Source organism: Diceros bicornis, chromosome 20 (assembly GCF_020826845.1).
Source record: "Diceros bicornis minor isolate mBicDic1 chromosome 20, mDicBic1.mat.cur, whole genome shotgun sequence".
NCBI classification, from domain to species: Eukaryota; Metazoa; Chordata; class Mammalia; order Perissodactyla; family Rhinocerotidae; genus Diceros; species Diceros bicornis.
In genome coordinates this window covers 12251283-12279028 of record NC_080759.1, presented here as the reverse complement: position 1 = coordinate 12279028, position 27746 = coordinate 12251283, and the positions used below count along the sequence as shown (strand labels likewise).

At 39.1% G+C, this 27746-nt stretch overlaps 1 protein-coding gene and 1 pseudogene across 2 annotated transcripts in view; both read left to right on the top strand.

Moving 5' to 3' along the window:
* Window positions 1-27746, top strand: part of RGS7BP (regulator of G protein signaling 7 binding protein) — a 141744-nt gene that overhangs the window by 94389 nt on the left and 19609 nt on the right. The window contains exon 6 of one of the 2 annotated variants that reach the window (XM_058564001.1): window positions 9-5547. The exons of the other annotated variant lie outside the window; for it this stretch is intronic. Coding sequence (XP_058419984.1) covers window positions 9-100 — 92 coding nt within the window. The 3' untranslated portion in view covers window positions 101-5547. Of the gene's footprint in view, window positions 1-8; window positions 5548-27746 lie in introns of those variants that run through there. 2 annotated transcript variants of the gene reach the window in all.
* LOC131418827 (oligoribonuclease, mitochondrial-like) lies at window positions 19660-25030 on the top strand (annotated as a pseudogene).

Below are 27746 nucleotides of genomic sequence, written 5' to 3'. Positions count from 1 at the left end.
CATCACAGATGACAGCAGTCTTCTAAATCTAACTCCCTACCCCCTGGTTAGAAGACGGAAGAGAAGGTTCTTTGGGCTGTGTTGTCTTGTCTCAAGCTAGGCGATTCCTCCTGGAAACCCACCATTGGGAAGACCTGAAAATATCACAAAACCTGAGGACCTCCAGACAGCTGCACCACAGTTACTGGGTTTTGACTATGTTTTCTATGCTTCCTTATTGCTTTTATCCGCCTCCCGTGCCCTTTTAAATGATTTTACATTTGAAAGCAGCTGCTGTCAAGAAAAAAAAAAAAACAGATTCACAAAGCAGGCTGTTTTTAAAAGGATTTTTAAAGCTGACATAGTGCATGTCTGCTCCAAACCATACCATGACAGAAGCAAGAATTATGATTTTTAAATTATTCACAGGTTTTTTTAAATGTATTATACAGAGAAAAATTATTTCATGTATGATAGTATATCTGTAGCTCTTGCTGATCTCATATTAACAATTTATCACATATGAAAGAAATCTTTAAACATAGAAATCTATTTAAACTGCAAAACTGTGTTCAAAAATCCAATCTATCGATATCATTAGAAATATTATAATCAAACATATGCCACCTTACTATTGCTTTCTCTGCACTCAGTTACGTTTAGTCTTCCATTTTGTCAGAATCTAAGAGCTTCAACATAAAAATATCTTAATTTATAATGCAACAAAACCATATATGAAAAGTATTTAAATTTTGTAAATATGCAATAATCCTAATACCTTCGTACAATGCAATGGGCAACTAATTTCCTTTTGATCCAATGTTGTCTTTTTCAGCTTCTTGAAGAGTGAAGTAATCCAGTTAGGAAATGGTGTAGTAACATATACAATTATCCTCAAATGTAAAATTGAGTATTCTCACATTTTGTTCTAACTGAAATCTGAAGCATGATGTCTGCACATCAGCATAGTGTTAAATCTTCTAGGGCATGCTGGAATTAGCTCAGATCGTAAAAATATTTAACATTTTACATTGTTAATAAAATCTTTTTAGTTAAGCTAAGCTTGTCTCATTTTAGATGACTATGCAGATATGACTTTTCCAATGTGTACTTGGTGTCTTGTCTTATGCTTAGACTCTTGAAAGCAGGACACGTTAAGCAATACTATATTTTAGAAAGGAGGAAGCCTGGAGCTTTGTTTTGCTGCTCACAGCTTTGTTGTGATCTTCCTCCACTGAACTTGTAACATGGTACAAATTTAGTTATATTTTCCCTTGTTCTTCCTTTGGCCCATTTCCCAGACAGAATTTCCCATGGGGTGAGAAATCAGACCTTTGGAATTCTTTTCTTGTTTTCCGTAGTCTGAAAAATCCTCAAGTCAGACAAGAGGCACCAGTATCTAGGACAATAAAAGGATGAGCTAGATGCCTATAAGTGGTTTATCCAAGATGCATCCTTAATCCCAGCCCTATTCTTTCTCAGTACGAATGTGCACAGGTATTTATATGTCCACCAATATTTTGACCTAAAAACTAAATATATTAAAGCTTTTAGCTTTAGTGAAGAGAGAGGTACGTACAGATGAACTACTGGAGTAAGTATTGTATTAGGTTGAATTATATGAAATTGCTGATATTTGACTGTTTTGACCTATAAAAATGGCAATTGCATACAGTTCAACCTAATATCTGATGTTTGTGGAAATTAAACTTGGAATTGTCATCTAGCTTTTTTAATTGAAGGTGAAAGGATTAAAGGGTTGGAAGAGATCTCAAAAGGCTATGTAGGCCTCTATTTAGATTATATCTGCTGGGTTTTGGCCTTATTCTTGGAATCCAAAGTGTGTTCCAATGAACTGGTAATTAATTAATGCATGGTTATAGGTATGTCTGAGTTCATATAAGAAGTGCCCTTGAAAGTTTATAAGAAAATCCAATTTTCTAAATTAAATATTTATAAAACAGTTGTGGGAATATGCTACTTAAAGATTTCTACGGTGAATATTCCCTTGCAAAGCAGGTAACCACTCCCAGATTTACCTGGTCTGCAAACCCTGATTTTCGTAAATCAGGTTTGATTTACGAAATCAATATCCTTTCCTGAATGCGGTTCATTTTCATCCGCGGAGGTTAATTCACTTCAGGGCCATTGTTTTAGAAATTATGAAGTAGCCCAATTTGGCATGCTCTCAGCTCCTGTCTCTGCCCTCTCCCACCCTTCCACTATATTAAACCCTTAGCTTCAAATTAGTTCCTACTAATCCATGCAAACTTATTAACTGATAAGCCCAACCTTAGTGTTCAGCACATTCTTCTAAATGCCTGACCTAAATCACTTCTGCTTGGTTAATTTGTGCTCACTCTCGCCTTAGTCTCAGTGTGAAAGTAACACTTACCTTTCGTGCAATTGTCCTTTGTACAGCTGAAGACTGTTAATAAATTCAGGTCTCACCTCCGTGTCTGGGAGGGCTATAGTAGCTATTCATGGAGATGGGAATTTGTCTAATTCCCTTGCTAGGCTTTCCATATCTAAGGTAAATAAATTCAGCCACTTTATCTTTTATTCATAGTGCCTGTTTCCCAGCCTTTGATCAGTTTTGTAGTTCCCGTGGACACACTCCAAGATTTATAGATCTTTCACTAGCGGGTCCTAAAATTAAATTTAGTGCTCAAAGTCTAATAACCTACACTGGCTCATGGTTGCAATAGGTCATTCACCATCTCCCATTAGATATGCCAGTGCATCTCTTTAGGAGCTGACCCCACCCTCCTCTCACCTACCAAAGGACTTTCTCAGGTGTAGTTCCATGAGGTAGAGTTCTACTGTCTCGGCTTCCTGCTGGTAATTCGCTTTCAGATTAGCAATAACACCGAGCTGAAACAGAAAAGGACGCAAACTTTTTCTGGCACACAATCACCCATTTTACCACCATATTTTTAATACCCCGTGTTGATTCTTTTTTCAGTTTATAGAGGCAATACATGTTCTTTGTGGGAAATTTGAAAAATACCACCAAGTATAAAGAAACTAAAATCACCAGAATCCCAGCACAATCATATTGTTTAAAACCACATTTCCAGGCTTCAAATCAGTCAGTGGCTGGGCCCACAGGCACTTTTGGATATGGTGTGTGAAGAAATGCCCTCAGGGCCAAGGTGTCACTTTAAAAATCTGTCCACTAATGCTTTGCACACGTCTAGGAGCGGATTTACCGCACACTTCTGGTTGTACCAGTGTTCAAGGGTGCAAAGAGGACTTTAGAAGCAGCACAGCCCTGATGCCTCCTTTAATGAAAGCTCTTGGGGAAATTCTAAAATCCTGCCAGGTCATTTTGTTCCTCGCTGCTCCTGAAACAGTTGGGATACTTACTGTTTGGCAATACTGCCACCTACTGAAAGCTGGGCTTTAAAGTGAGGGGAAAACAAATACACAGAGGATAAAAGCATCTAATTTCTTTTAGACAGCAAACAAATGGGCCAGATTAACAATGATCCCATATGGAATTTCAGACTCTGGAAGTCTCAAAGTTGAAAGGATTAAGAATATCATCCAGACTAACTCCCCACCCCCCACATGCATACCTAAGCAATGCCTGTCATTTCTTTGTGATCTAGAACATCACCAAATGCAAAATGCTCAACTTTCAGGTAACTATAGATAGGATGAGAAAAAGCAGTGATGCTATTGGCCAAGAATAAATCATTAGAATTAAATATAAAGTCCAAAAATAAACAGAAGAACACAGAAGAATCGAGATGACATTTCAAATCCAGGAGAAAAGTTGAGTTATTAAGTAAGTTATATTGGGATAACTGGTTAGCCATTTATTGGGAGAAATATTAGATCTATACCTCATAACTTTCATCAAAATAAATTCTAGGTGAAGTAAAGATTTAAACGTCAAAGCACATAAATAAACATATAAAAGGACTAGCAGGCAATATTGATGAATATTTATGTAATCTTAGTGTGGAAAAAAGGTTTCCTCAGCATGACACCAAAGGATACCAAAGGAAGAAACCACAATGTATACCAAGGAAAACATAATGTATACCAATGTATACCAAAGGAAGAAACCACAATGGAAACAATGGATGGATTTGAGCAATTAAAAATGCAAAACTCTTATACAGTAAAAAACAACAAACCAAATTAAGAGAAAACAAAATTTGAGATACATGCAACAAAGAGTGTAGATCTCTAATATATATCAAGAGCTTAAACTTCGTTACCTTTGGAAAGTTTCTGTGATCTACAACTCCCTTCCCAGCCAGGTGTTCCCATTTCATTCTTTCCTCATTGCCTTTTTTTCATTATTGCTTGTTTAACTGTCTGTTTATCTCCACTAAACTGGAAGTTCAAGAAGGCAGCAACCATGTCCATTCTGCTTACCGTCATACCCTCAACACCTATCACAGTGCTAGACACAAAGCAAACACTGAAAACATGTTTATTGAATGAGTAAATAATGAATGCTTGAGTAAATGACATTTTATGACTCAAAAAAAATAAAACTTTCCAGTAGAAAATTGAGCCAAGAACAAAAACTGGCAATGTACCATAAATTAAAATAATGCACTAACAATAAATATGGAAATATTTGAAAATACTGGTAATCAAAAAATGCAAATTATTATGATAATTCCTTTTTATGTATCAGAAAGGCAAAGGGTATAAAGAATTAAAGTTTCCAGGGACAGCGAAGAAGTGTGGAAATGAACCTTCTCTTACAGAGTCAACAAGAGTGTAAATAATTCGACCTTTCTGGAAAATATTTTGGCAACGTATTTTTCATGTATGGCAAGTAATTCCACTTTTAGGGAAATTCTCTTTAAAAGGATCAGAAAAAATGAACTAAAATACATTCATTCATTATTCAAAAAATATATGCAGGAAAAGGAGCTTATAACAGCATTATTTGGAGGAATGGAAAAAATGTAAAGAAGCCTACAGTATAGTGTTGGTTAAATATAGTCTATCCTTTCAATGGAATACTGTGCACCAGTTAAGAATAAGCACCATATGTATATTTATTGAAATGAACAAGCTATATTGTTAAATGAAAAGGGAAGTTACAGAAGAATATCTACAGTATGAGCTCATTTTAAAAATATATATATACATGTGTGCATTAAAGAGTCTGAAAGGATATTTACTAAAATGTTAACAGCATTTATCTCTGGGAGGTGAGATTTGGAGCAATTATATTTTCTTTTTGCATATCTGTAATTTCTGATTTTTCCACAATGAGCATGTAGTATCCGTATAATTTTTTCAGGGAATAAACAACAATGTTCACAATATGTATTAAATGAAAAATACGTGTTATAAAACAGTATGTATAGTATGACACAATATTTGTAAAAAAGAAAATTATATATAAATATATCTATGTATGTATATATATGCATAAGGAAGCTAGAAGGACATACACTAAAATGTTAATAGTAGTTATTTATGGGTAGTGGGATTATGGGTGATTATTTTTTCTTTTTGCTTTTCTGTGTTTTCTAATTTTTCTACAATGAATATGTATTACTTGTGTAATAAAAACTAATAATAAAAGTTTTAAAAAAAAGAATGGAAAAGTGAAAGAGACATTGTGACTCACCATTGCTCTCATCCTCCCCCCCTCCCCATCCCCTTTACTTATTCCTTGTCATCAAAATATGGGCAGTGGGGATATGGAGAGGAAAGACCAGGGCACCATCACTTGTGAAGATAAAAGAGAGAGAGAGACAAAGGAGGGTGGGAAGGAAAGAGAAAGAGAGGGAGGAAGAAGGTTAAGAGAGAAAGAAAGAATTGAGTGCAAGTGAAGTCAGTAGAGGAGGATAAAACAGGCTTTGGAAACTTTTTCACTAACAATAGCTTATTGCTTTTTATTGCTTATTGTCTTTAAATTTAGCTCATTTTTCTTGATAGCTATGACAAAAAGATACATTGGGTTAAATAATTTTATTTTCTAATAAAAGGAAATTATATACATGTCAGGAGAGACATCCGGAAATTAAATTCTGACAGGAATGTATACCAAAAAGTTTTTCAAAAGGTGAACTATTGCAGTCCAGCTAGTTGTCAAGGGCTATGCTGTACAGCCTGGAGTTACACAGACTTTTGTGTGACTCTCCCATGTGCTGCAACCAAGTACACAACTTTGGCTAGCAGTTCCAACACCCATTTTTTCTTTTCTTCCTTTAGTAACAGAGATCCCAAATTTTGGCGAGACACAGGCCAACTAAAGTGAAGACTCCATTTCCCAGGCTTGCTTGGTTGTGGGTTTGGCTATATAACTGAATTTTGGCCAATAGGATATGAGTGGAATTGTGCAATTGCCAGGTAACATCCCTAAAATAAAGGGCATGCATTTCCATGCTCTTCTCTTCTCACTGGGCTGCAATGAGAACATGAGGGTAGAAGCTGAAACACCTGTCTTGGAGTCAGAAACGGATACCACATGAAGATGACAGAAGTGCCTTAGCAGTCCTGGATCACCAATCTCCATACTATTACTTGATTAATTAATTAATTAATGACTTCCATCTTGTTTAAGGCACTAATAATGTGAATCTTTGTACAGAAGAACCTGTTCACCAGATCCATCAACTTCTGTAAGCCTCAGTTTCTCCAGAGGAAAATGGAGATAATAATATCAATATCACAAAAACTGTAACCAAATAACTGTCCAGTTACTTGCATAGAACTGGAGCTCTTTCATGAGAAAAATCAAACTAATGAAACATTGCGGGATATTGTGTTGCAGAACAGTAGTCAGTGGGAAATCTTTCAAATAGTGTTTTAAATCAAAGAGTCAATTGTTTCCATGTAGAAAGAAATTAAACTTTACCCTTGCCTCATTCCAAGCTGATTATTGATCTAAAGGTAAAAGGTAAAACAATAAAGCTTCTGGAAGTTGATAGAAGAGAATATCTTCATACCCACAGAGTTGCGAAATAGTTCCTAACAGGACACAAACCATTTTGGAAAACTGTTCAAGGTTATCCACTATCTTAGAACATATGCCTACCCTATGATCCAACAGTTTCATTCCTAGGTAGAGACCCACCAGAAATGTATGTGTATGTATTCAAGGACAGGTAAAAGAATATCCATAGTGGCATTATCTGTAACAGCCAAAAACCATAAACAATTTAAAGAACCATCAACAGAAGAATGGATAAGTAAATTGTGTTATATTGATACAGTTAAATACTTACAGAGCAGTAAAAAGAAATGAACTCCATTACAGCTATATACAACCAGATAAAAGAATAAAACCATTAAAATGTTGAATGAATAAAAGCTAGTTGTGAAAGAATGCATACTGCCATTAACAGCCAACACTCACAGCAACTGAGAGATGGATGCTGTGTCTCAGTAAAACAAATCTGGGCAGGTGCCATAACACCTACTACAGTTCACCCCAGCACTGCTCAGATCCACTTGCTTCTCACATTGATCTTCTCCATCTAGGTATAGATTCTTCTGAATTCTGTTACCACAATTTGCACGTACAAAAAGAGAGATAATGGGACGAACCACAGCCCCCACTTATGCAGTTGGTCCCAAGCCTCTACAATTGATACTCATCATCTCCTCTCTCTACCACCCGTTCTAGATTCCCTTCAACCTAGTCTGGCATTTCTGTGTTGCCTGGTATGATGACCCAGGCTCTCACCCTTCAGTGGTCTGAGACCCTGGTTACCACGCCCTTAGACTGTGCTTGTTGTACTTGCCCATTTATAGTTAAACCTGGGCATGAGCATACCAAGAGGTGACCCAGTGGGTCATCTAAGTGCCCAATATATTCCCCTGTGCCTTTATGATGTCACAGTAGCCCTCCTTCTTCATGATCTCAGGGCCAATGACCTCTGTCAGTACGGTAACTTTTGTCTACTAGTTTTGCGACATGAGGAACCCAAAGTGACCAGGTGGCAATGGTAGCTTAAAGTTTAGTATGGCTCTTATTTTCTCCACTCTAGGACCTAGGACTGTAGACCCCCAGATAGGAAGCTCAAATTCCTCAGTGGATCACTGGGGGCCCTCCTGCTTTCACCCCTGGATTTTTGGACCCATATATTCTATGTATTGGTGACTCAGAACCAAATAGTGACCATTGATTTAAAGAATATAGTGCATTCTGAAGGTTAGCACCCAATGTTGCAAAGTGTCCTCTCCTTTAAGGGGCCACGCCACCACTCTATTGGGATGGCAGCTTCCGCTTGGTGGGGTATGTATAGGAACAGTGGATCCCACAGTTGTGTTTTCACTGATGTGCCTCCTTTGTTAATATGTAGGGCCCTTGGTCTGAGGCAATGTTATCCAGGATCCCATGTCAGTGGATCAGACTCTCTGTGAGTCCATGGATAGTGGTGCTGGCTGAAGCCTTGCAGACGGTAATGGCAAACACATATCCAGAAAACAGGTTAATCCCAGCCAGGTTGGATGAGTCAACTTGTCACTAGGTTGTTCTCCCCACGGAATACTGTTGTAATAAGAGCACAGTGTCAATCTCTGTTCCCAAGAGGCTGGACATTCAGCAGTGGCTGTAAATAAATTAGTTTTGGTGAGAAAAGCCTGTATCAATTTCGGGCTTTTTTGCTGAAATTTGCTGAATTGTTGCTGTTGTAACAATTGACCACAAACTTAGTAGCTTACAACAACAAAGATTTATCATTTACAATTCTAGGTGTCAGAAATCAGTTTTCACTGGTCTAAAATCAATGGGCGTGCATTCCTTCTAGACGCTCTAGGGGAGAATCTATTTCCTGTCCTTTCCCAGCTTCTAGATGCCTCCTGCATTCCTTGGCTTGTAGTTCTCTTTTCCATCTTTAAGCCAGCAACGTAGCATCTTCAATTCTCTCTCTCTCTCTCTGTCTCTATGACCTCTGCTTCCATCGTCACATATCCTTCCTTGACTCTGACTCTTCAACTTCCTCTTGTTGTTACATTGGGCTCACTCAGATAATTCAGGATAATTTTCCCATCTCAAGATCATTAACATAATCATATCTGCAAATTCTCTTTTGCCAAATAAAATAACATATTTACAGACCCCAGGGATTAGGACATAAACATCTTTGGAGAGCCATTATACTGTCCGCCACAAAGCCAATTTTGTTGGGCACATTCATAGCCTCCATCTCTGCCAGGAGCTGCTTTTTGAATGGCATATCATTCTCTGCTGCAGATAGCATGGCCTTGCTCTTGAACTCTAAGGGTCTGTGCCATGACTCTCTTCTTGGAGTTTGCCAGAGTCTCCATAGCATCCTTTTATACCCAGATACCTCTAGTACCATGGCCTCTACCAGATGATATGGCCCAAGTGACAGGGCTGCTTGTGTTGAAGCCTAAACCTGCTGTAGATCCCCTTTTTGCTCTGGGACCCACTTAAAACCAGCACTCTTATCATTACCCAATAAATGATTCAGAGCTCTATCCCCAAGTGTAAAATACACTGCCTCCAAAACCTGAAGAGGCCAACCAAGCCTCATATTTCTTTCTTAGTGGTAGGAGATGCAAGAGACAATAACTTGTTTTTACTTTGGAGGGGATATCCCAGCATCCCTCAGACCACTGGACTCCTAAAAACTTCACTGATGTAGTAAGCTTCTTAATCTTTGTAAGGTTTATCTCCCATCCTCTGGAGTTCATGTCTTACCAAGGCATTCAGAGTACTCACTACTTCATGCTCGCCAAGTCCAGGTGACATGACATCATCAACTTAGTGGACAAATGTGATGTTCTCTAGAAAAAATGCTCAGATCGACAGGCTTAGACTATGCTATCAGGAGGCATGGTGAGGTCTTCTAGGGATAGAGAAGCCCGGTTCCAAAAGGTCATTTGAGGACGTGGGGTTATTCTATGCCCCAGGTACCCAACCACTCAGTGATTAAAATAATATTATGCAATGAGAACACAGAGTGCTGTAGACATGGGATACCTACTAGAGGTAGACAAGCCTGGTTCCAAAAGGTCATCTGAGGACATGGAGTAGATTTATACCCCAGGTACACAGCTGCTAAGCATTAATATTAATTAATACCATTCTCTAGGAAGGGTACTCTATCTTCTCATCATAAGATAAAAGCCCGTAACAATATGGCATAATTTATAATAGTGCATATGCACTTGCTGGTTGATAAAACTCAGCCTGGGCTTTTAGGGATTTTCTCTCCACCCGCCCCCAGAAAAACCTCTGCTATGGATGCTGAAGGAGAGTAACTTGTTGCAGGGAAGACAAAAGTAGTAACTCTTATTGGGGACCCACAGCATCTCTGGAATCCTGATCCTCTTCAAACTTCCTGTATCTTTTTCTGTCTAATAAAGCACAATTAGCAGAGATCTTTGGAACTATGTTACAGTCTCTTGACATACCTGAGATTATATTAATGTGTTCTAGTCAAGATATCACATTCAGCACAGCAGCTGTTTTGGGGGCTTCCTGGATAAGTTTGCAGTGGTGCACTTCCTCTGCCATGATCCACTCAGTTTTTGAAGGAGCCAAACTAGTGAGTTAAATGGGGGATATGATAAGAACCACCACCCCTGAATCTATTCCATCACCCTTGATTTGTAATAATGTTTTTGATTAACTGTCTTGGTGAGGATGCAAGAAGTCTTCAGGAACTTCCACCTAGCCTTCCCTATTACAATAGCTCTTCCTCTACATGTCAAGAAATCAATGTGAGGGTACTTCGAACTGCTAAGTATGTCCATAAAATTATACATTTTGGAACTAGAGAAATGATTACCAGGTGGGTCCATATCATGTCCCAGTGATTCCCACAGTGGGACACAGCTATGACATACAACTATCTACTGGGGCTTTGGGGGAAAAAATAAATTAATTAATTAAATTAAAAAAAAAAAAAGAAAACAATATGGCAGTTCCTCAAAAGGGTAAAGATAGAGTTACCATATGACCCAGAAAATAAACTCCTAGGTATATATCCAAGGTATATACCCATTTACATATGTCCATACAAAAATCTTTAAACAAACATTCATAGCAGCATTATCCATAATAGCCAAAATGTAGAAAAAAACAAATGTCAATCAACTGAGGACTGGATAAATAAAAAGTGGTACGGCCAAACAATGAAACATTATTTGGCAGTAAAAAGAAATAAGGTACTGATACATACTACAACATACATAAACCTTGAAAACATTGTGCTAAGTGATAATGAACATAGTCACAAAAGACCACACATTGTATGATTCCATTTACGTGAAATGTTCAGAACAGGCAAATCTATCAAGACAGAGAGCAGATTGCTAGTTGCCTAGGGCTGGTGCGTCAGAGGGCAAATGGGGAGTAACTGCTAATGGGTATGGTGTTTCTTTCGAGAGTGCTGAAAATTTTCTAAAATTGACTGTGGTGATAATAATTGCACAATAAAGGTCTTATTTTTGTTTAATATACTGGTTGTCCTAGTCAGTGAGGAAAAAGCAAGAAAGGAAGTTAAAGGCTCAGATTCAAAAAGAAAAAATAAAACTTCTCTATTTGTAGATGACATGGTTGTCTATGTAGAAAATCCCAAAGAATCTACAAAAAGGCACTAGATCTAATAAGTGAGTTTACCAAGGTCATAGGATACAAGGTCAATATAAAAAAAAATCAAGCATATTTTTATATACTAGCAATGAACAACTAGAAATTGAAATTTTGAAAAGTATCATTTGAAATTCAAAAAATATGAAATACTTAGGTGTACATCTTACAAAATATGTGTAAGATCTATATATTGAAAAACTACAAAAACTGATTAAAGAATTCAAAGAAGATCTAAATAAATAGAGCAATATGCCATGTTTATAGATTGGAAGATTTAATATTCACAGAAATTAACAACTTGATTCTAAATTATATGGAAAAGCAAAGGCACTAGAATAGCAGAAATAATTTTGAAAAAGAACCACTCTAACTGACTAAAGATTTAATAAGTAGCTACAGAAATAAAGACAGGGAGTATTGGCAAAAAGATAGACACATAGATCACTGGAACAGAATAGAGAGTCCAGGAATAGACACACACACACAAACACACACTCACATACACACACACACAGAGTCAACTGATTTTCAACAAAGATGCCAAGGCAACTCAATGGAGAAGGTGTAATCTTTTCAACAACTGGTACTGGAAATATTGGCCATCCATATGCAAAAAATGACCCATATCTTGCACCATACTCAAAAATTAACTCAAAATTTAAAACCCAAATGTAAATTTAAAATGATAAAAACTTCTAGAAAAAATATAGAATAAAATATTTGCAGCTTGGGTTAAGCAAAGTTTTCGTATGTATGACAAAAGCACAAACCATGGAAGAAACACTCATACACTGAAATTCTTAAAAATTTAAAACTTCTGCTCTTTGGAAGACTCGGTTAAAAAAATAAAAATCAAGCCACAGCCTGGGAGAAGGTGTTTATAAAATACACATCTGATAAAAGATTAATATCCAAAATATATAAAGAGCTCTTGAAAGTCAGTAAAGAAAACAAACAACCCAATAAAAAATATATAAGCAAAAGATTGATGAAACGTTTCATCCAAGAAGATATACAGATGGCTAATAAACATACAAAAACAATTGCTCAACATCATTAGTCAGTGAGAAAATGAAATATAAAACCACTATGAGATAACACTACACACTTATTAGATGAGGAAAAAACACCTGACAATACAAAGTGCTTCCAAAGATATGGAGCCCCGGGAACTCTATGCATCGCTAATGGAAATACAAAATGGTACCGCCACTCAGAGAATAGTGTGGCAGTTCTTGTCAAATTAAACCATACACTCAGCATCCCATCAATTCCATTCTGAAGTATTTACCCAAGAGAAGTGAAACATGCCCACTCAAAAACTTGTATGTGAATGCTTATAATGGTTCTGTTTTATAGCAGCCAAAAACTAGAAATAACTCAAACGTCTATTGTACACCTAAAACTAATACAATGTTATAGGTAGATTATATCTGAAAAAAAAAGGAAAATGACTGACATGCAACAACATGGACGAATCTCAAATGCATTATGCTAACTCAAAGAAGCTAGACTCAAATGGCTATGTACTGAATCTAGATGACATTCTGGAGAAGGCAAAACTATAGAGACAAAAAGGGGATCAGCAGTTGCTGGGTGCTGCAGAAAAAGGGAGGCAATTGATCAGTGAGGAGACTTTTCGGGGTGAGTGAAAAATGTTCTATATCTTGATTGTGGTGGTTACGTGACTGTGTATGGTTTGTCAAAATTCAGAAATATTCACCAAAAAAGAATGTATTTTACTATATATATATATCGTATCCAATACACATAACTTTAGAAAGTCTTCTAAAGTGTCACTCTTTTCCTTGCCGAATTTACGTCAGCCTGAGGTTATAGCTCTCAGTCTTACAACCTCAAAATCTGATTTGTCAGCAGAGTCTCAGGAGAATCACATTAACACATTAAGAATCACATTAGTTCACAAAAATTGCTGCATAAACCAGGATGCTAATTGATTAATTTGTAATGAGAAATGTAATTGCCAATGTTAACAGATGCTCAGTTTTCTGGTCAAGTTATTCTCTCCCTGTAAACATACTTCATGGAAAAAAATTTTAATCAGATAGCTGTGTTGTGAACATAGAGTTAGATTAAGGAATGTTAGTTGTAACTCGAATATCTAAAACAGCCTGATCTGTCCATCTTTAGAAAAAAAGAATATTTCTGCCACCAAGACTAACTTCAGGCTGAGGCATTGTTTCCCCAGGACAGGCTTGGCTGGGCTCTGCTAACACTTGGCTTCTCTGACTCTCCTTTTCTGAAGCATGGAAGGATGACTGACCTCACCTCTGACTGATACATCCTCCCTCATAAATGGTAATACCTTCAATTGAGTCATAATTGAGTCTGGCAGACCTGGGAACAATTCTGCCTTTTTAAGGTGACATTGTATTTCTGTGCTATAATTTATTATGAGCTAATGTCATAGTTTAATTCTTAGAGGGCAACTTCACTTCCAAGTCCTTAGGGGACTTTTCCTTGTCACTTCTTTGTACTGTCTACAAAGTGGTAATAGGTTAATATGCAACCATTCCTCAAATTATTTTACAAAATAGAATCTTGAGTATGGCTTGTCATAACCCACAGAAATGCACCCCTAAGGGAGGCAGCATGTTATGGTAGAGAGCACTGGACTATAAGTCAGAACTTCTGGATTTCGACCCCAGCTCTATCTGCTGTAGAGCACTGACAAGTTGCTGACCTCTGTCCATAATTACTTTATCAGCCCTGTAGAGATAATATCTGTCCTGCTGATCCCCAGAACTGTTATGAAAGTTCCGTAAATTGTAAAATTCTATACAAATTTAGCAGACCACTGATAGGAGAACTTCATCAAGCAGTTGGGGAAAGTACTACCATTCTAAAGGATATTCTGATAATTTCAACCACATACTTTGTGCATACCATCTCTAACTGAGCAGTGCCTGCTTTCAAGCAGCTCACCATGCAAGGGGCAGACAAACCCTGAGAAGAATAATGTTAACAATAACCAAGTATTTAAATAATTAGTGTCAACCTGCGTAATGGGAGGAAGGAGCTATATTGCAACCCTAGGCATGAGTGTTGCCTCTCCTTCTTTTGCCCCTCCAGATCTATCTCCATTCTTCTCCAACCTGCCCTGTGTCCCAGGAGGATGACCCAGGTGAATCCCATCAGTGAGCTCCCTTGGACTTTGGCTCCCAAATGTCTTGTGTCAAAGGGGACCCCTGGCAGGAGTGAGGAGGGAGGGAAAAAAAGAATGAAGTCAGAGTATGCATCACCCTGACTCTGTCCCTGCAGGGCCACAGTAGGCTGGCTACATCCCTGGCTGAATGTCTCACCTCCTGACAGATGGCCTTCTCCATGGAGCTCCCTCTAGGTTCTGCCCCCTACTGGTGGTAACACCATGCCTCTGTTACTAGCCCTGGGGTGCCATGCTATGTCTTGTGGTTTCCCTATATCCTGTCCACACTTTATAAGTCCTTTTATCAAACTCTCTTCAAATCAACCCTCTGTTTCCTAGAGTCACCCTGTGTCTTATATTCAATAGTTGATACTCACACACTGAGGCTTTCATGCTAAAGGAGGCACAAAACATTCATTCCTTCAAGTATTCACTAGGAGCCTCCTTTGTGTCAGGTCCAAGGAAATACAGCAGTGAACAGCATAAATAAATCCTCTCCCCTGTCCTCAGATGGGTGAATCGGGACGCTTCCTTGAGGCGATGACATGGAAGCAGAGTTCAGGACAATGTGAAAAAGCCAGACATGCAAAGATCTTTAGGAAGAACTTTCCAGGCAGAGGGACAAACAGGAGTAACAGCTCTGAGGAGGAAACAAGATTGGTCTTTTGAGGGGTAGATGTAAATCCATGTGGCTGTAGTAGAGTGAATGAAAGGGAAAATGGTGGGAATGGTAGGGAATGTGGGACTTTGTAGGTCATGTTAAGGAGAATGGATTTGATCCACGTGTTATGTGAAAACTTTGCGGGGAGGGTGGTTGAGTTTGGGAGCAACATGATCTGATTTACATTTTTAAGATTCATTGGCTGCTGCGTGAGAATAGACTGTAGAGCAAGAGTGGCAGCAGAGAGACAAGCTACGAGAGTATTCAAATAGGTAAGAGATAAGATGTCAAGTTGCTGACAATGGGAGATGGGGAGAAGTGGTAAAACTTAGAAAATATCTCAATTTGCTTATGAAATGGATACGGAATGAGGGGAAAAGGAATAGAGGACGCTACTAAAAATTAGGGTCTCGGGAACTCAGATGCCATTTACTGAGATGTAGAAGACTAGATTTTTGCAGGTTGGGATGGTTGTGGAGAAATAAGAATTTGAGTGTCTATTTGATACCCAAACTGAGATGTTGAGGAGGCAATTGAAGATGAGCCAGGCTCTTAGGAAAGAGATGAAAGTTCAGGACACATATGTGTAAGCCACCCGCATACGGGACTGGATGAGATTACCCTGGGAAACAGTGTGGCTGGAGAAAATTAGGGACAGGGACTGAGCTAGGAGGATCAGCTGGGGTTTAATGCCTGGGGGAAAGAGGAGGAGCTAGTAAAGGAGTCTGAGAAAAAGCACCAGTAAGGAAGAAGGAAGATGATAGTGACGGGTGTTCAACGACCCAGGTAAGACTGAGAGCTATCTCAGCTAGCACAAGGGTGTGCTAAATGTTGCTGAAAAGTGGACTAAGACAGAGCTGAAAATTAAATCACCAGGCTTGCCAGCATGTAGGATGTTGATGATTTCGACATTGAATGATAGAGACAAAAGTAGGTTAATGAGAAAACTGAAGGGTATAGAATGGAGACAGCCGGTATAGACAAGCATTGGAAGGAGTTTTGCTCTAAGGGGAGCAGCTAGAGGAAAAGGTGGAGTCAAGGAGGGGCTGTTATTATGACAGAAGACAGTGGAACATGTTTGTCTGCTGACAGGACTTATCTAGCAGAGAGGGAAAAATTGATCATGTAGGAAAGAGGGGAGAGAAGTGAAAGAACAAGGTTTTGAGGAGAAAGAGTAAAATCCACTCTATAAGCAGAGGAGTTGCCCACTTCTAGAAGCTCACACATTCCAAATTCTTGGTTCTAAATTCCATCTGTATATTAGAATCCCTTGAGAATTAAAAAAAAAAAAAAAGTCCCACACCAGATTAATTCAGGATCTCTGGGCATGGGATTTGGGCATCAGGATTTTTTAAACTCTACGTATCGCTCCCCTTGATAACCCCTGAGCAATGAAACAGGAGCGAGGACAGATTGAGTATAAATGCAGGTAGTTGATGGACTTGGTGATTGGAAGATGAGGCAACTCTTCTCTGACTGCTTCTATTTTCTTAATGAAATACGAAACAAGGTCTGAGCTGAGAGAGTGTGGTTAGTTTGAAGAGTGAGAGGGTTAAGGTATGAAATAATTTTAGGATGTAGGAAAGCAAATCTACTCACGAAATATAATAGGATTGCAAGGATTTGCAGAGGGTCCACTTGAGATTTGTGGTGACAAATGTAATGTGAGACTAAATGAGCACAGCTGTGTTTCTTCTCCAGCCACATCCATCCGGGTACAGGCAAGGAGTAGGTGGAAATGTTCTTTTGTGACATTTGAAGCAGTTGCCACCACTTGACTCTTAAATACAGTTACAAAGTGGGGGCGAGTTGTCTTTGGAAATTTCCTCCCTCCCTCCTGCTTCCTAAAACTAAGATACACCAGGCTGACCTAACCCCTACCATCACCCCACGAGAATGTTATAAAAAAGGAACTAGTCAACTCAAATGGAATTCTAACTGATGGAAAGGTTGAGGGAAAGGAAAGGAGATTTTAACAGTATCTTACTGAGCCACAATTTGCATGAAGTAAAAATGTACAAACCTTCTGTGTGCTGCTTGATAACTTCACATATTTATATACGTCAATGTGTGGTCACCACGAGATCAGAATGTAGAAACATTCCCATCACCCCACAAAGCTCCCCTTGTGACAGCACTCATAGTCCCAGGAGGAGAGGCTCAAAGCCCAATTCTCTGATTTATACCCTCAACCCCAATAGAGCCCAGGGTCAGAAAGGAATAGGCCCTGACACAAGAGTTTCATTCATTCATTCGTTCATTCATTCATTTGCATATAGATACATAGACGATACATACATGGAGAGCCTGAATGTCTGTTTTCTCTCCTTTGTGCCAGAGGCTGCCTATCCCTTCTTCCTGGGCATCTCCCAGAGCTGAAATCTACTATTCTTCCTGTTGCTAAGTTGAGCTCAGGTTGAGCTCGGGGGCAGCAGACAGGAAGCCATCTGCAAGGACTGACTTCTAATGTCCCTTCCAGCTTTAACAGCTAATCGTTCCAGGAGACCAGTCTCATCCCCAGTCATAGCTCTGTGACAGGTATTAGTCATTGTTGACTCAGTTCCTTATGACTGATCTAGTAGCTAAAAAGCCCTCAGGCTCTACACCATAATCACTGTTGCTGATACATTTCAAACATAACTACATTGCTTTTGAAAAACAATTTACTTGAACTACACAAGAGTGTAGTTCAAAATATGTCCCAAAGATGGCAGTACAATAATACTTGTGCTCACTACATCTTCAAGTATTTTTAACTCTGCTAAACTATTAAACATGTTGAGGGGAAACCTTCATCATAAGAGACTGGAAAAAATAGAATTATTGTTTTCTATTATTCTATTTTTGCTACAAGAACATGTCTGCAAATAAGTAATATCGCACATCTGCGTAGTATTTTAAAATATGCAAAACATCATATACATGATTTCACTTACTCCTCACAACAAACCTGTATGATGGTTATTTTTATTTTATATCATGAGGTTCAGAAATTAATTATGACTTCAAGGTCACTCAGCTAGTAAAGCAGCAGAACCAGTTTTCCAAAGACAAGAACTCTTTCCTGCACACCTCTGCTTAGCAAAAAGCAAATATTGACAGGTCCATAATTTACTTTAAATAGATGGATTATTATAGTCCAGCAGAAATTTAGGGTTAGAACTGTAGAATTTGGAGCTGAGGTTGTCTGATAAGTAGGGTGACCAACTCATCCTGGTTTGCCTGGGGCTTTACACATTTTAGCACTGAAAGTCTCATGTCCTGGGAGCCCCCTCAGTCCCTGGCAGACCAGGGCAGCTGGTGATGAGCTCCCTGAATCACCGTGCCCTTTGGTTCCCTGATGGTTGTCCAACAGTTCTGTGAAAGCTCTGCCAAGTGGTGCCCAGCACACTGCCTTGCACTTAGTACCGTTCCATAAATATTTATTAAATTGTAATTCAGCATTGTGTTTTGTTTGGGGAAAAAAATCTTTTCTGCTGTTTCCTAGAGAGGACATAATCTTTGGAGTCACTCTTGTTAATTCCAGACTCATCAGCTCAGCCCATTTGGCATCATTTTCCACTCTGGTCCCATCTAGTCTCAGCTTGGTTCAAACTTCCTTAAAGTTTTAATATTCTCATCAGAGGCAGCTTTTTAAGAGAGGGCAGCAAAGCATAGGAGCTGAAAGATATTGTGAGTGAAAGAGGACATCTCTCTACTTGCCTCTAACGCAACATAAAGCAAATCGAGTTCTTCCACATTTCAGATACTTAAGCACTTCAATGTTGGATGTGTGATGTACAAATGGTCAATCTTTCCTTACTCTTTAAACTTTGGATATATAAAGATTAACACGCCTCTAGGAACAGAAAAACAAAGTCAGGTCTCTAGGGAGTTGAAGTTTTCTTTCTTCTCCCCAGTAAATTAAGTTCTCTAGCAGGGAGCCATTCTGTCATTATAGCCCCAAAGAGGGGAGGAGGGAAGTGAGAAAGCCCCCTCAGGAAGAAGAATATGATGGAAGGGAAGTTGTAACAAGCCAGGAAGAAGTGGCGATTTGGCGCCTTTCAGCCTCAAAGAGGTTGTGGAGAAGGGAAGAGGACAGAAGTAGAGAAAGCAAGACTTGAGGTATTTGCTGTCTGACTTCTGATTTCCGGGCTGATATCACAGAAAGGATAGGCAGAGAAGAAAGCTGCAGACTTCACAGAGGTACCTAAGGACCCTTGCATTGCACAATGCCTGAGGACACAACTATGTGAGGGGCCCTTTAGCAACTCAAAGCAGCTGCTTTTGAGTAAAATTGGAGAGTTATAGGATTACATGTTTAAGGGGCTGCTGAGTCTCCTTCAGCTCCTGGTGGTGTGGAAAGTCGCTAGTAGCTCCCGTGTGGCCTGTGGTGGAACACGTAGGAGTTGATGTTGCTGGCTGGTAAGCTTCTCTGGGTCATCCTACAGTGAAAGTCGTGTCTCCAGGACCATGACCCAGGGCGAGGACCAAATAGAATTCACAGCAGATCTTAGGGGGATATGCGGCATCACCAACAGCTGAGGTGGGTCTGAGTCAACAGACTAGACTACTCTGGGAGAAACTAGACCACAAGTTCTCCAGCAACCTTAGCAGACTTCAGCAACAGGAGCCAGTGGGGAGATCAGAGACAAGATGGACAGGGGACATTGTTTCCACAGAAGCACAAGGCTCCACTCACAGATCAGAGCCCTCTCCCCTTCCCTTGCTATTGCCAGAAGAACATAGTAAGGCCATGACCCCAGAAGCCATCTTTGTCAGGGACAAGGTAGAGGGTGAAGAACTCTGAAAGAATAAACATTTACTGAAAAGGCATAGTCTAAAAGGAAACAGTTGAAATCAGACTATAAAGATAAATCCTTAATTTAAGTTCCCTCAGCCCACACTACCCAGCAGGGTGGGAGTGGGGGGCGGGGGGAGGAAGATTGGATTAATTGTTGAAAAGTAAAATAGCCACAGTCTCTTTGCACTTTTGTGGATAGAATGAGTAAATATGCCATTCTGCTGTAGTAGTTAATAGAAGGAAATTTTTAGTGTATTGGTAATCAGGCAAATAGGACTCTTGTTGAATTATTCAATCAGCTAATTGCTAGTCCATAAATCACGATTTGACGGGCTGGCGCTCAGCATGGGGTTTTTCAGCAAGCTGATCTTTTGATAAATTGCTGTTCAGTGAATTGATCTGTTTCACCCTCTGGTAAAAAAATACAGAGACTCTCTACTCTCATGATGTTTATTTTGACTCCATATTGTCTAAGCAACTCAAATTTTGCACTAGTTGAAAACACTTTAATATACATTTATCTTGCTTCCACATCAGCACCTGCGGCTTCGGCGTTTTGACATAAACATAAAATCTAACGAACCATGCATGACTAGTCACAAATCTGGTGTGAGCGGCTCTCCAAATACAGTTCTAGCCTTTCCGGACACCTTCCAGGCATGATCAGAATGCAAAAGAGGAAAGGAGGAAAATGGGGTGGAGGACGAGGAAGGGGAGGTGGAATGATGCAAATAACCCTGAAGCAACTGCGCTGATGCCGTAAAAAGCCACAGGAAGAGTATAAAGCTTTCTTGGCTGGAGTTTGCGTGACTTGTGCTCACTTTGAGATAATTCTCCTCACCTCAAACCACTTTGTAGTTCCGCACCACACAGAATTATTTCTCATGGCTAAAGTTTGTTGGTGCACGGTATGCAACATTTTTTCTAAGGCCTACTTTGCATAAATTGAGACTTGCATGTCCCCGGGATCATCTGTACTAACACATCCTTACAATCAAAACTATCCCAATATCATATTCCACAATGTGGAAGGAAAGCTTTTCCTGCCTGATTGGTTCAATTCTAGCTCTTTCTGCTTCAACTCAATTCAGGCAAGTGGACGTCTTCAATGTTTCCCAGATCCCACATGTCACTTCTGCCACAGCACTGTCTCTTGTTCTCTGCTGTACCTACCTCCTGCTCAACTGCTCTCTTCACAGGGCTCTCTGATCTCAACAACCACATGAAACCTTCCATCAACTACCTCAGCCCACACTGAGATCTCCACTGTTTGGAAACTCTATAAGCACTGCTTGCCTGCATCACTCATTTTGGCTCTCAACTCCATACCCCTCATATTTTACTTATTTCATGTATGTGTCACTCTAAAGATCATAAACTTCTTGAATTGAGATGTTGTGTCTGATATTTCAACACATTGTTCCGTGATGAGAACATCCACATACACTCTAATAAAAGCTTATCAAATGGAACAGAATTTTCAGCTGTAACTTAAACACTTTCCTCAGATTTACAAATAATTTTGCTTGCTCATATGCTCAAAATAGACACCACACCAAAACACTTAGTAGAAAGAATGCCAACAGACAGAGTGGATGAAGTTGGAGAGTAATCTGGAAGGGCACATGGAGAATATGAAGCAGATGTATACATCAAGTTTCATTCATTCATTCAACACCTATTGATAACTTAGTATGTGACAAGCACTGGACTCAGTAATGTGAGAGAAACAAATATGAAAATGGCACAATTCCTATGGGAAGCAGTTATTTACATTTTGAAAATGATCCATAATGGATTGAAGCAACAACCTTTTACTTTTTTAAGTGTTCCCAATAGTACATGCACCTGGTTAAAATGGGCTTGTGATGGAAAGTGACAGTTTACTCTTCTGTACTCCTCCTTCTTCTTAGAGGGAAAGTCTGTTTAATTCTGGTTATAATCTCCATATCTCTAAAAATACACCTACACTGAAATTTTGATTGATCAACTATAGACGCTATTAACTTACTTCAGGAAAATAGCCCCAGAGAAAAGACCTCCACTTAATAACAGTCCCAGAACCCCTGACCCCCGTCACTAGCTCTCTACCCAATAGCCCAGAGTGAAAGTCACCAGTTGAGAAGCTCTCCCCACATCCTAAGGGTTCTAGGGAAAGGAAGGAAATCAGTGTCTGGGCTGTTATGATACAGTAATCTTGTCTCATTTTTGCCCCACCCCAGGGACCAAAGGAAAATCGAGGCCCCCAAGAGCTCATGGCTCCAATCAGCTCTTTAGCATCTCGTGCTTATGTTAAAATTTAATTTTAATTTTTTAAAAAGTAATACTTGAATATTTATGAAATCAACGTTACAAAGCTTATAGTATTATAAGTATTATAATTATGCTAATTAAATTAATCAATTAGTATACAAACCTTGAAAAAATAGTCCTTCTATTCCAAAAAAAAAAATTCCATCTCCATTTTCCTCTCCACAGAGGTACTATTTTCAAATCTTTCAGCTGTAAATATGTAATAGTAACATTTGACTTACATATACAACAAAAATATTAATAGTAGTTATATAGATAAAATCATGCTTGCAAAAACCTTTAACTTTTGCTGTTTTTTTAGCATTTTTTAGTTTGCTTTTTAATAATTTGTAATTACTTTTGTCCTTATATTTTTATTGAGCTATAATTGATGTATAACATTATGTTGGTTTCAGGTATACAACACAATGATTCGATATATGTATATATTGCAAAAGGATCATCACAATAAGGCTATTTAACATCCATGACCACACATAATTACAATTTTTTTTCTTGTGATGAGAATTTTTAAGATACTCTTAATTATTAGCAACTTTCAAATATACAATATAGTATTATTAACTATAGTCACCATGCTGTACATTACATTCCCAGGACCTATTTGTCTTATAGCTGGAGGGCTGTACCTTTTGACCTTTCTTCACCCATTTCACTCCTCCCCCACTCCGTCTCTGTTGACCCATCATTTTGTTCTCAGCCTTCTTTCTACTCAGAAGCTCAGCTCTTGCCAGATTCCAGCAGCCACTCCCTTTCCTTGTCCCTTTGGACCCAGGGGAAGTGACAGTTTTCCGCTCTTCCTGGTCCCTATATGCTTCACCACCTGCCCTCAAGCCACACCTTTGTAAATAGTCCTTTCTTTAAATTTCTTCTATTTCTCTTTTGATTCTTCTTCTTCTTGAGTCCTCTATTTCTTGCTCAAATTTTGACAGATTCAACAGGTTCCAAACATACCTCGTCAATCCAGGTCAATGAATCTTTAGGATACAAGGTATTGTGTAGGGTAATGTGGGAGATACAAAGATTCAGTCTTGCCCTTTACTTGTTCAATCCAGGATGGAAAATGAGAGGACATACAAATAGTTATATATTCAACATACAGATCAATTTTATTCATCATAGAGAGACGTAAAAATATGAAAATAGAATAATTGGTAAACTCAGAGAGGGCAGACAACTTTCAGATTTGCTCTTTTCCCCATTTTTGCTAAAGGAGCTCTTCAAGGGAGAGTGACTGAGTGGGTATATATCTGCCTTATCCTTTGTCATAACTAGGTTAGAATAATTACCTTAATAAACATTTTTCTGAACCTCGGACTCGTTCCAGCACCTATTTGATATACATTTAAGACTTTTGAAGGTTGATGTGGGGCAACAAGATATAAAGCAAAGTCCCAGATTCTTTAGTATTTGTGAATGCACAAATTTTATGTTAAAAAGCATAAAACCCAGAAACCTAAACATACCAGCCTTATATCAAAGACTGGATTAAAGAGAAGATCTATGTGCTCCTTCATCAGTCGGCTCAATAGGCTGGGAAATAGTTGAGTTGGAAGTATTAGGAGGATGGAGGTGGTCTTGGAACATAAGTGTGTATAGCATGCAGTAGTGGAAGTTTTGTATTATAGTAATCCTGTTTCCATTTTGGTACACTCAAGCCAGGATTGAATGTATTAGATGAAATGTGAGAATCTTGTTCAATCTGAAACCTCCATTACACACTTTAGTTCTTTTTTTTTTTTTCACTTAAACATTTTTATGATGATTTAGATGGAAGTTGTTCTTTGTCAGTTAATGTCGGCTCCAATCCTTCAAACTGTTTATATCTGCTTTCTAACATTCACTGGACTAACCCTTCTTCAAGTTAGAGTAGGAGTGGTGACACAGATTAGTTATGTCCTCAAGATAAAGTCTTAGTGAAAAATAGGAAATGTTTTTTACTTATATTTTCAAAAAAAGTCGCGGCAGGGGAAAGCATGGCTCAGCAGATGGTCTGGGTGGACCTGGTGATAACAGGATCAGACGTTGAAAAGGACAGGATTATTGAGATGGCCTAAGAACTGATTCTGATCTCAGCACTTTGGCTGAAGGTCCTAACCTGATTATAAAACAGCCAGATGAGTTACTGGACATCAAGTCAGATTGGTATAAGGAGCATCATGGAAGTCTGGTCTAACCAAGGCAGTGAAGGAGAGTACAATGACATTGCAGGAGGCAGAGTATGAATTTCTGTCCTTCGTATGACAGTGGACTCCTCTGGGGCTCTGTCCATTTGCCGGAGATTCAATACATGCAGATAAGACGTTTCTTACATAAATACATGCCCCAGTTCATGAAACATCTTCATTATAGAAAAATTGATGTGAGCACTGTTAAAGAACTGTGCAGATGTTGGTATCCAGAGGAATATGAACTTGCACCAAAGAAGGCTGCTTCTCACAAGGCACTTGATGAAGTTAGTGAAAGCATCAAAGGACTTCAGTTTTACTGAAATAACATCTCAAGAAAATAACAGATGAAAAGAAGAGGAAAATTATAGAAAATGGGGAAAATGAGAAGACTATGCGTTGATGCCTATTCTTATGCTGCCACCGCATCGTTCTCCGGAAGCAACTTCTGGTGGTTTTTTTTTTTTACCAAGAGCTCAAGGATTTATAGATTCAGAGACCTCCCAGGACAGAGGGAAAGAAAATACATTTTCCTGATCCTGTTCCCTTTTGTCTACCCTCATCAGCTTTGTCATGTGTGTAGTTATGGTGTTTTGTTGGGAGAAGAATGGAATTTGTAGACCAGGATTTTAAAAATTATACAACAGGCAGTATGGCTTACCAGTTAAGGGCAGACTGCTTGGGTTCAGTCTTGGCTCTGCTGCTTCCTTAGATGAGCTATGTAGCATCTCTGTGCTTCAGTTGTCTCATCTGTAAAATGAGGCTAAGAGCAGGACGTATCTCATAGGATCACAATGAAAACTAAATGAGCTAACATGAGCAAAGAACTTGCATGTGGCACGTGCTCTACAAGTATTAACTGTTGCTCTTGTATTTTTGAAGCTTATAAAGTCATTATGAAATCTTTTTTCTGAATTAGGGTTGGCCTGGCACAGGGATTGACTTTCTTGATGTGAAGAATTCCATATGGCCAGTAAAACTCTTGAAATTCTGCCAGTTAAATGTCTCTGTCTTAATTTGTATTTCCCAAGATGAGTCCTGATTGGATATAACACTACGAAACATAGCAAATTTTAGTATTAAGAACTCTTTAAACTATAATTTACAGAGGCTCAACAGAGGAAGAAATCATTGCTGATTGGGAACAAGTCAGAAGACACTTCTGAAGGTGGGAGGGAACATGAAAAAATTTGAGAGGGAACATGAAAAAATCAGTAGCACTTAGAGGAAGGGGAACGAAAAGGTATATGTCTTTCCTCTTAGGAAACCATTTTTAGTTACCAGATTGTGCTTGTCTTTTGTTTATTCCAAGGTACACTTTCTAAAAGCACTTAATCTTCCCAAGGACAGCACTAATAGCCTCTGATGTTGCCTATTCTGGAAAAAAAAAAAGAAAGAGACAAAAAAGAAAGCCAAACAAAGATTATGTAACCATGTTACAAATTTAAGTGCTTTGTGTTCCAGTTTGCCAGAATTTCGTTAAAGACGGTGAGTTCACAACAGTTAGGTACGATTGGTGTGTGTGTGTGTGTGTGTACAATTCAGATACCAGCTCTTCTCTCCCTGCTTCTAAGTCATTTTCTTCTAGTTTATTTGGGAGAAAGGAGGGTTTGTCTCATACCTGTCCTTGTCAGTTTCATGCCACAGCTGCTTCTCTCTGCCTCTGTTGGTGTCCCCACGGGCCATCATTCACTTCACTGCTAGTTGCTGCCAGGACACTTGGCCTATTGCCCCCTTGGAAGGATGTTGCTACTCACTGTGGGTGTCAGAAGGGGTGACTAGGGGACTGGTGTTTTTACTTACCTGACTTTTTATTTCCCCCATCACCAGCCCACAAGGTTGTTCTGGCAAATTAAATTTATACTGAAGATTTAGAGTTATAGGGAGTTTACTTCATAACAGCACAACATATAATTGAGTATAAGATGTCCTTGGTCTCAAATGTCTTTTGGCTACTCCAGTATTAGGAACTTTCTTCCTTCTCCTGTTGTATTGCCAAATCACTCTCTTCTTCTCCTCCCAGAATCCTCTGCCCTTCTAGATTCATCCCAGAATAAAATCTTTGTTTATTCTTATGCTGATCAATTTATCTATCTTTTTGTTTCATTATCCTCTTTAAATACATTCCCTCAGGGTCTCTTCTTCCACTCTCAAGCACCTCATCATGGCACTTTCCTAAACAAAGACGTTAAGACAACTCCATTTAGCCAGGTGCTTAATGGTAACCATACATGATGAGATGGAGAGGAATCCTCAAAGAAGACTGTAATTGAATATGAAAGGATCAGCCCGGATAGGTAGCCCTCCCCTGATGGACTAGCAATTCTATAGACAGTAGCAGGGTGGAAGACCATCTTTGCTTAGTCAGGTTAAATGGTAGATGACTGTCTTAAGTTGGATTCTCAAGAAATAGAACTGAGATGGACTTTATTGTTCAAGAGTTTCATTGAGAGAATGCCCTCAGGGGAAATCTGTAGAGGAATGAAGAAAGCAGGCTGGGGCCAGGGAAAAAGCCAGGCAAAAATGTGGGTTCAGTCAAAATCTAGCCAGAGCCTGATCCCACAGGAAACCCTGGAACAAGAATAACACCATAGAATTATCCTAAGTCCAGACAAGAGGCCAGGCTGTTGTACCCACGTATCAGTCAGACATCGACTGTGGGCCACCAATGAGGGAAGGGTGTAACCTCCCAAGCATTTCCAGGTGAGGTGGCTCTCGTTGGCAGAGGGCAGTTCTCAAGAGAAAGGTGCACCTGGGAGCTGTTACTAGCTAACATGCAAAGCAGCTGGGGGATGGGTGCACCAGCCTGATGAAGAGCATAGGGGTGGGGGCAGCAAGAGCATCTACTACAACGTCCAACACCTCACAGCAGAACTTGCCGTCCCAGTGCCCAGGGCTGGAGCCGACTGAGGCAGCTCTGGAGCTGGCCAGACCCAGGAGAAGATCAAACATACACCAAACTGCATTCTGCAGTTTTCTTTTGCATTTTTTTCCTTCCCTAACTTAATTCAAAATTTCTACCCTCTTCATATTTTTATCATATTTCATGTTTTTAGTTCATTACGACTCACTAACCATAAGCATTTACCGTTCTTAACTTATGAACATTGCTTGGTTCC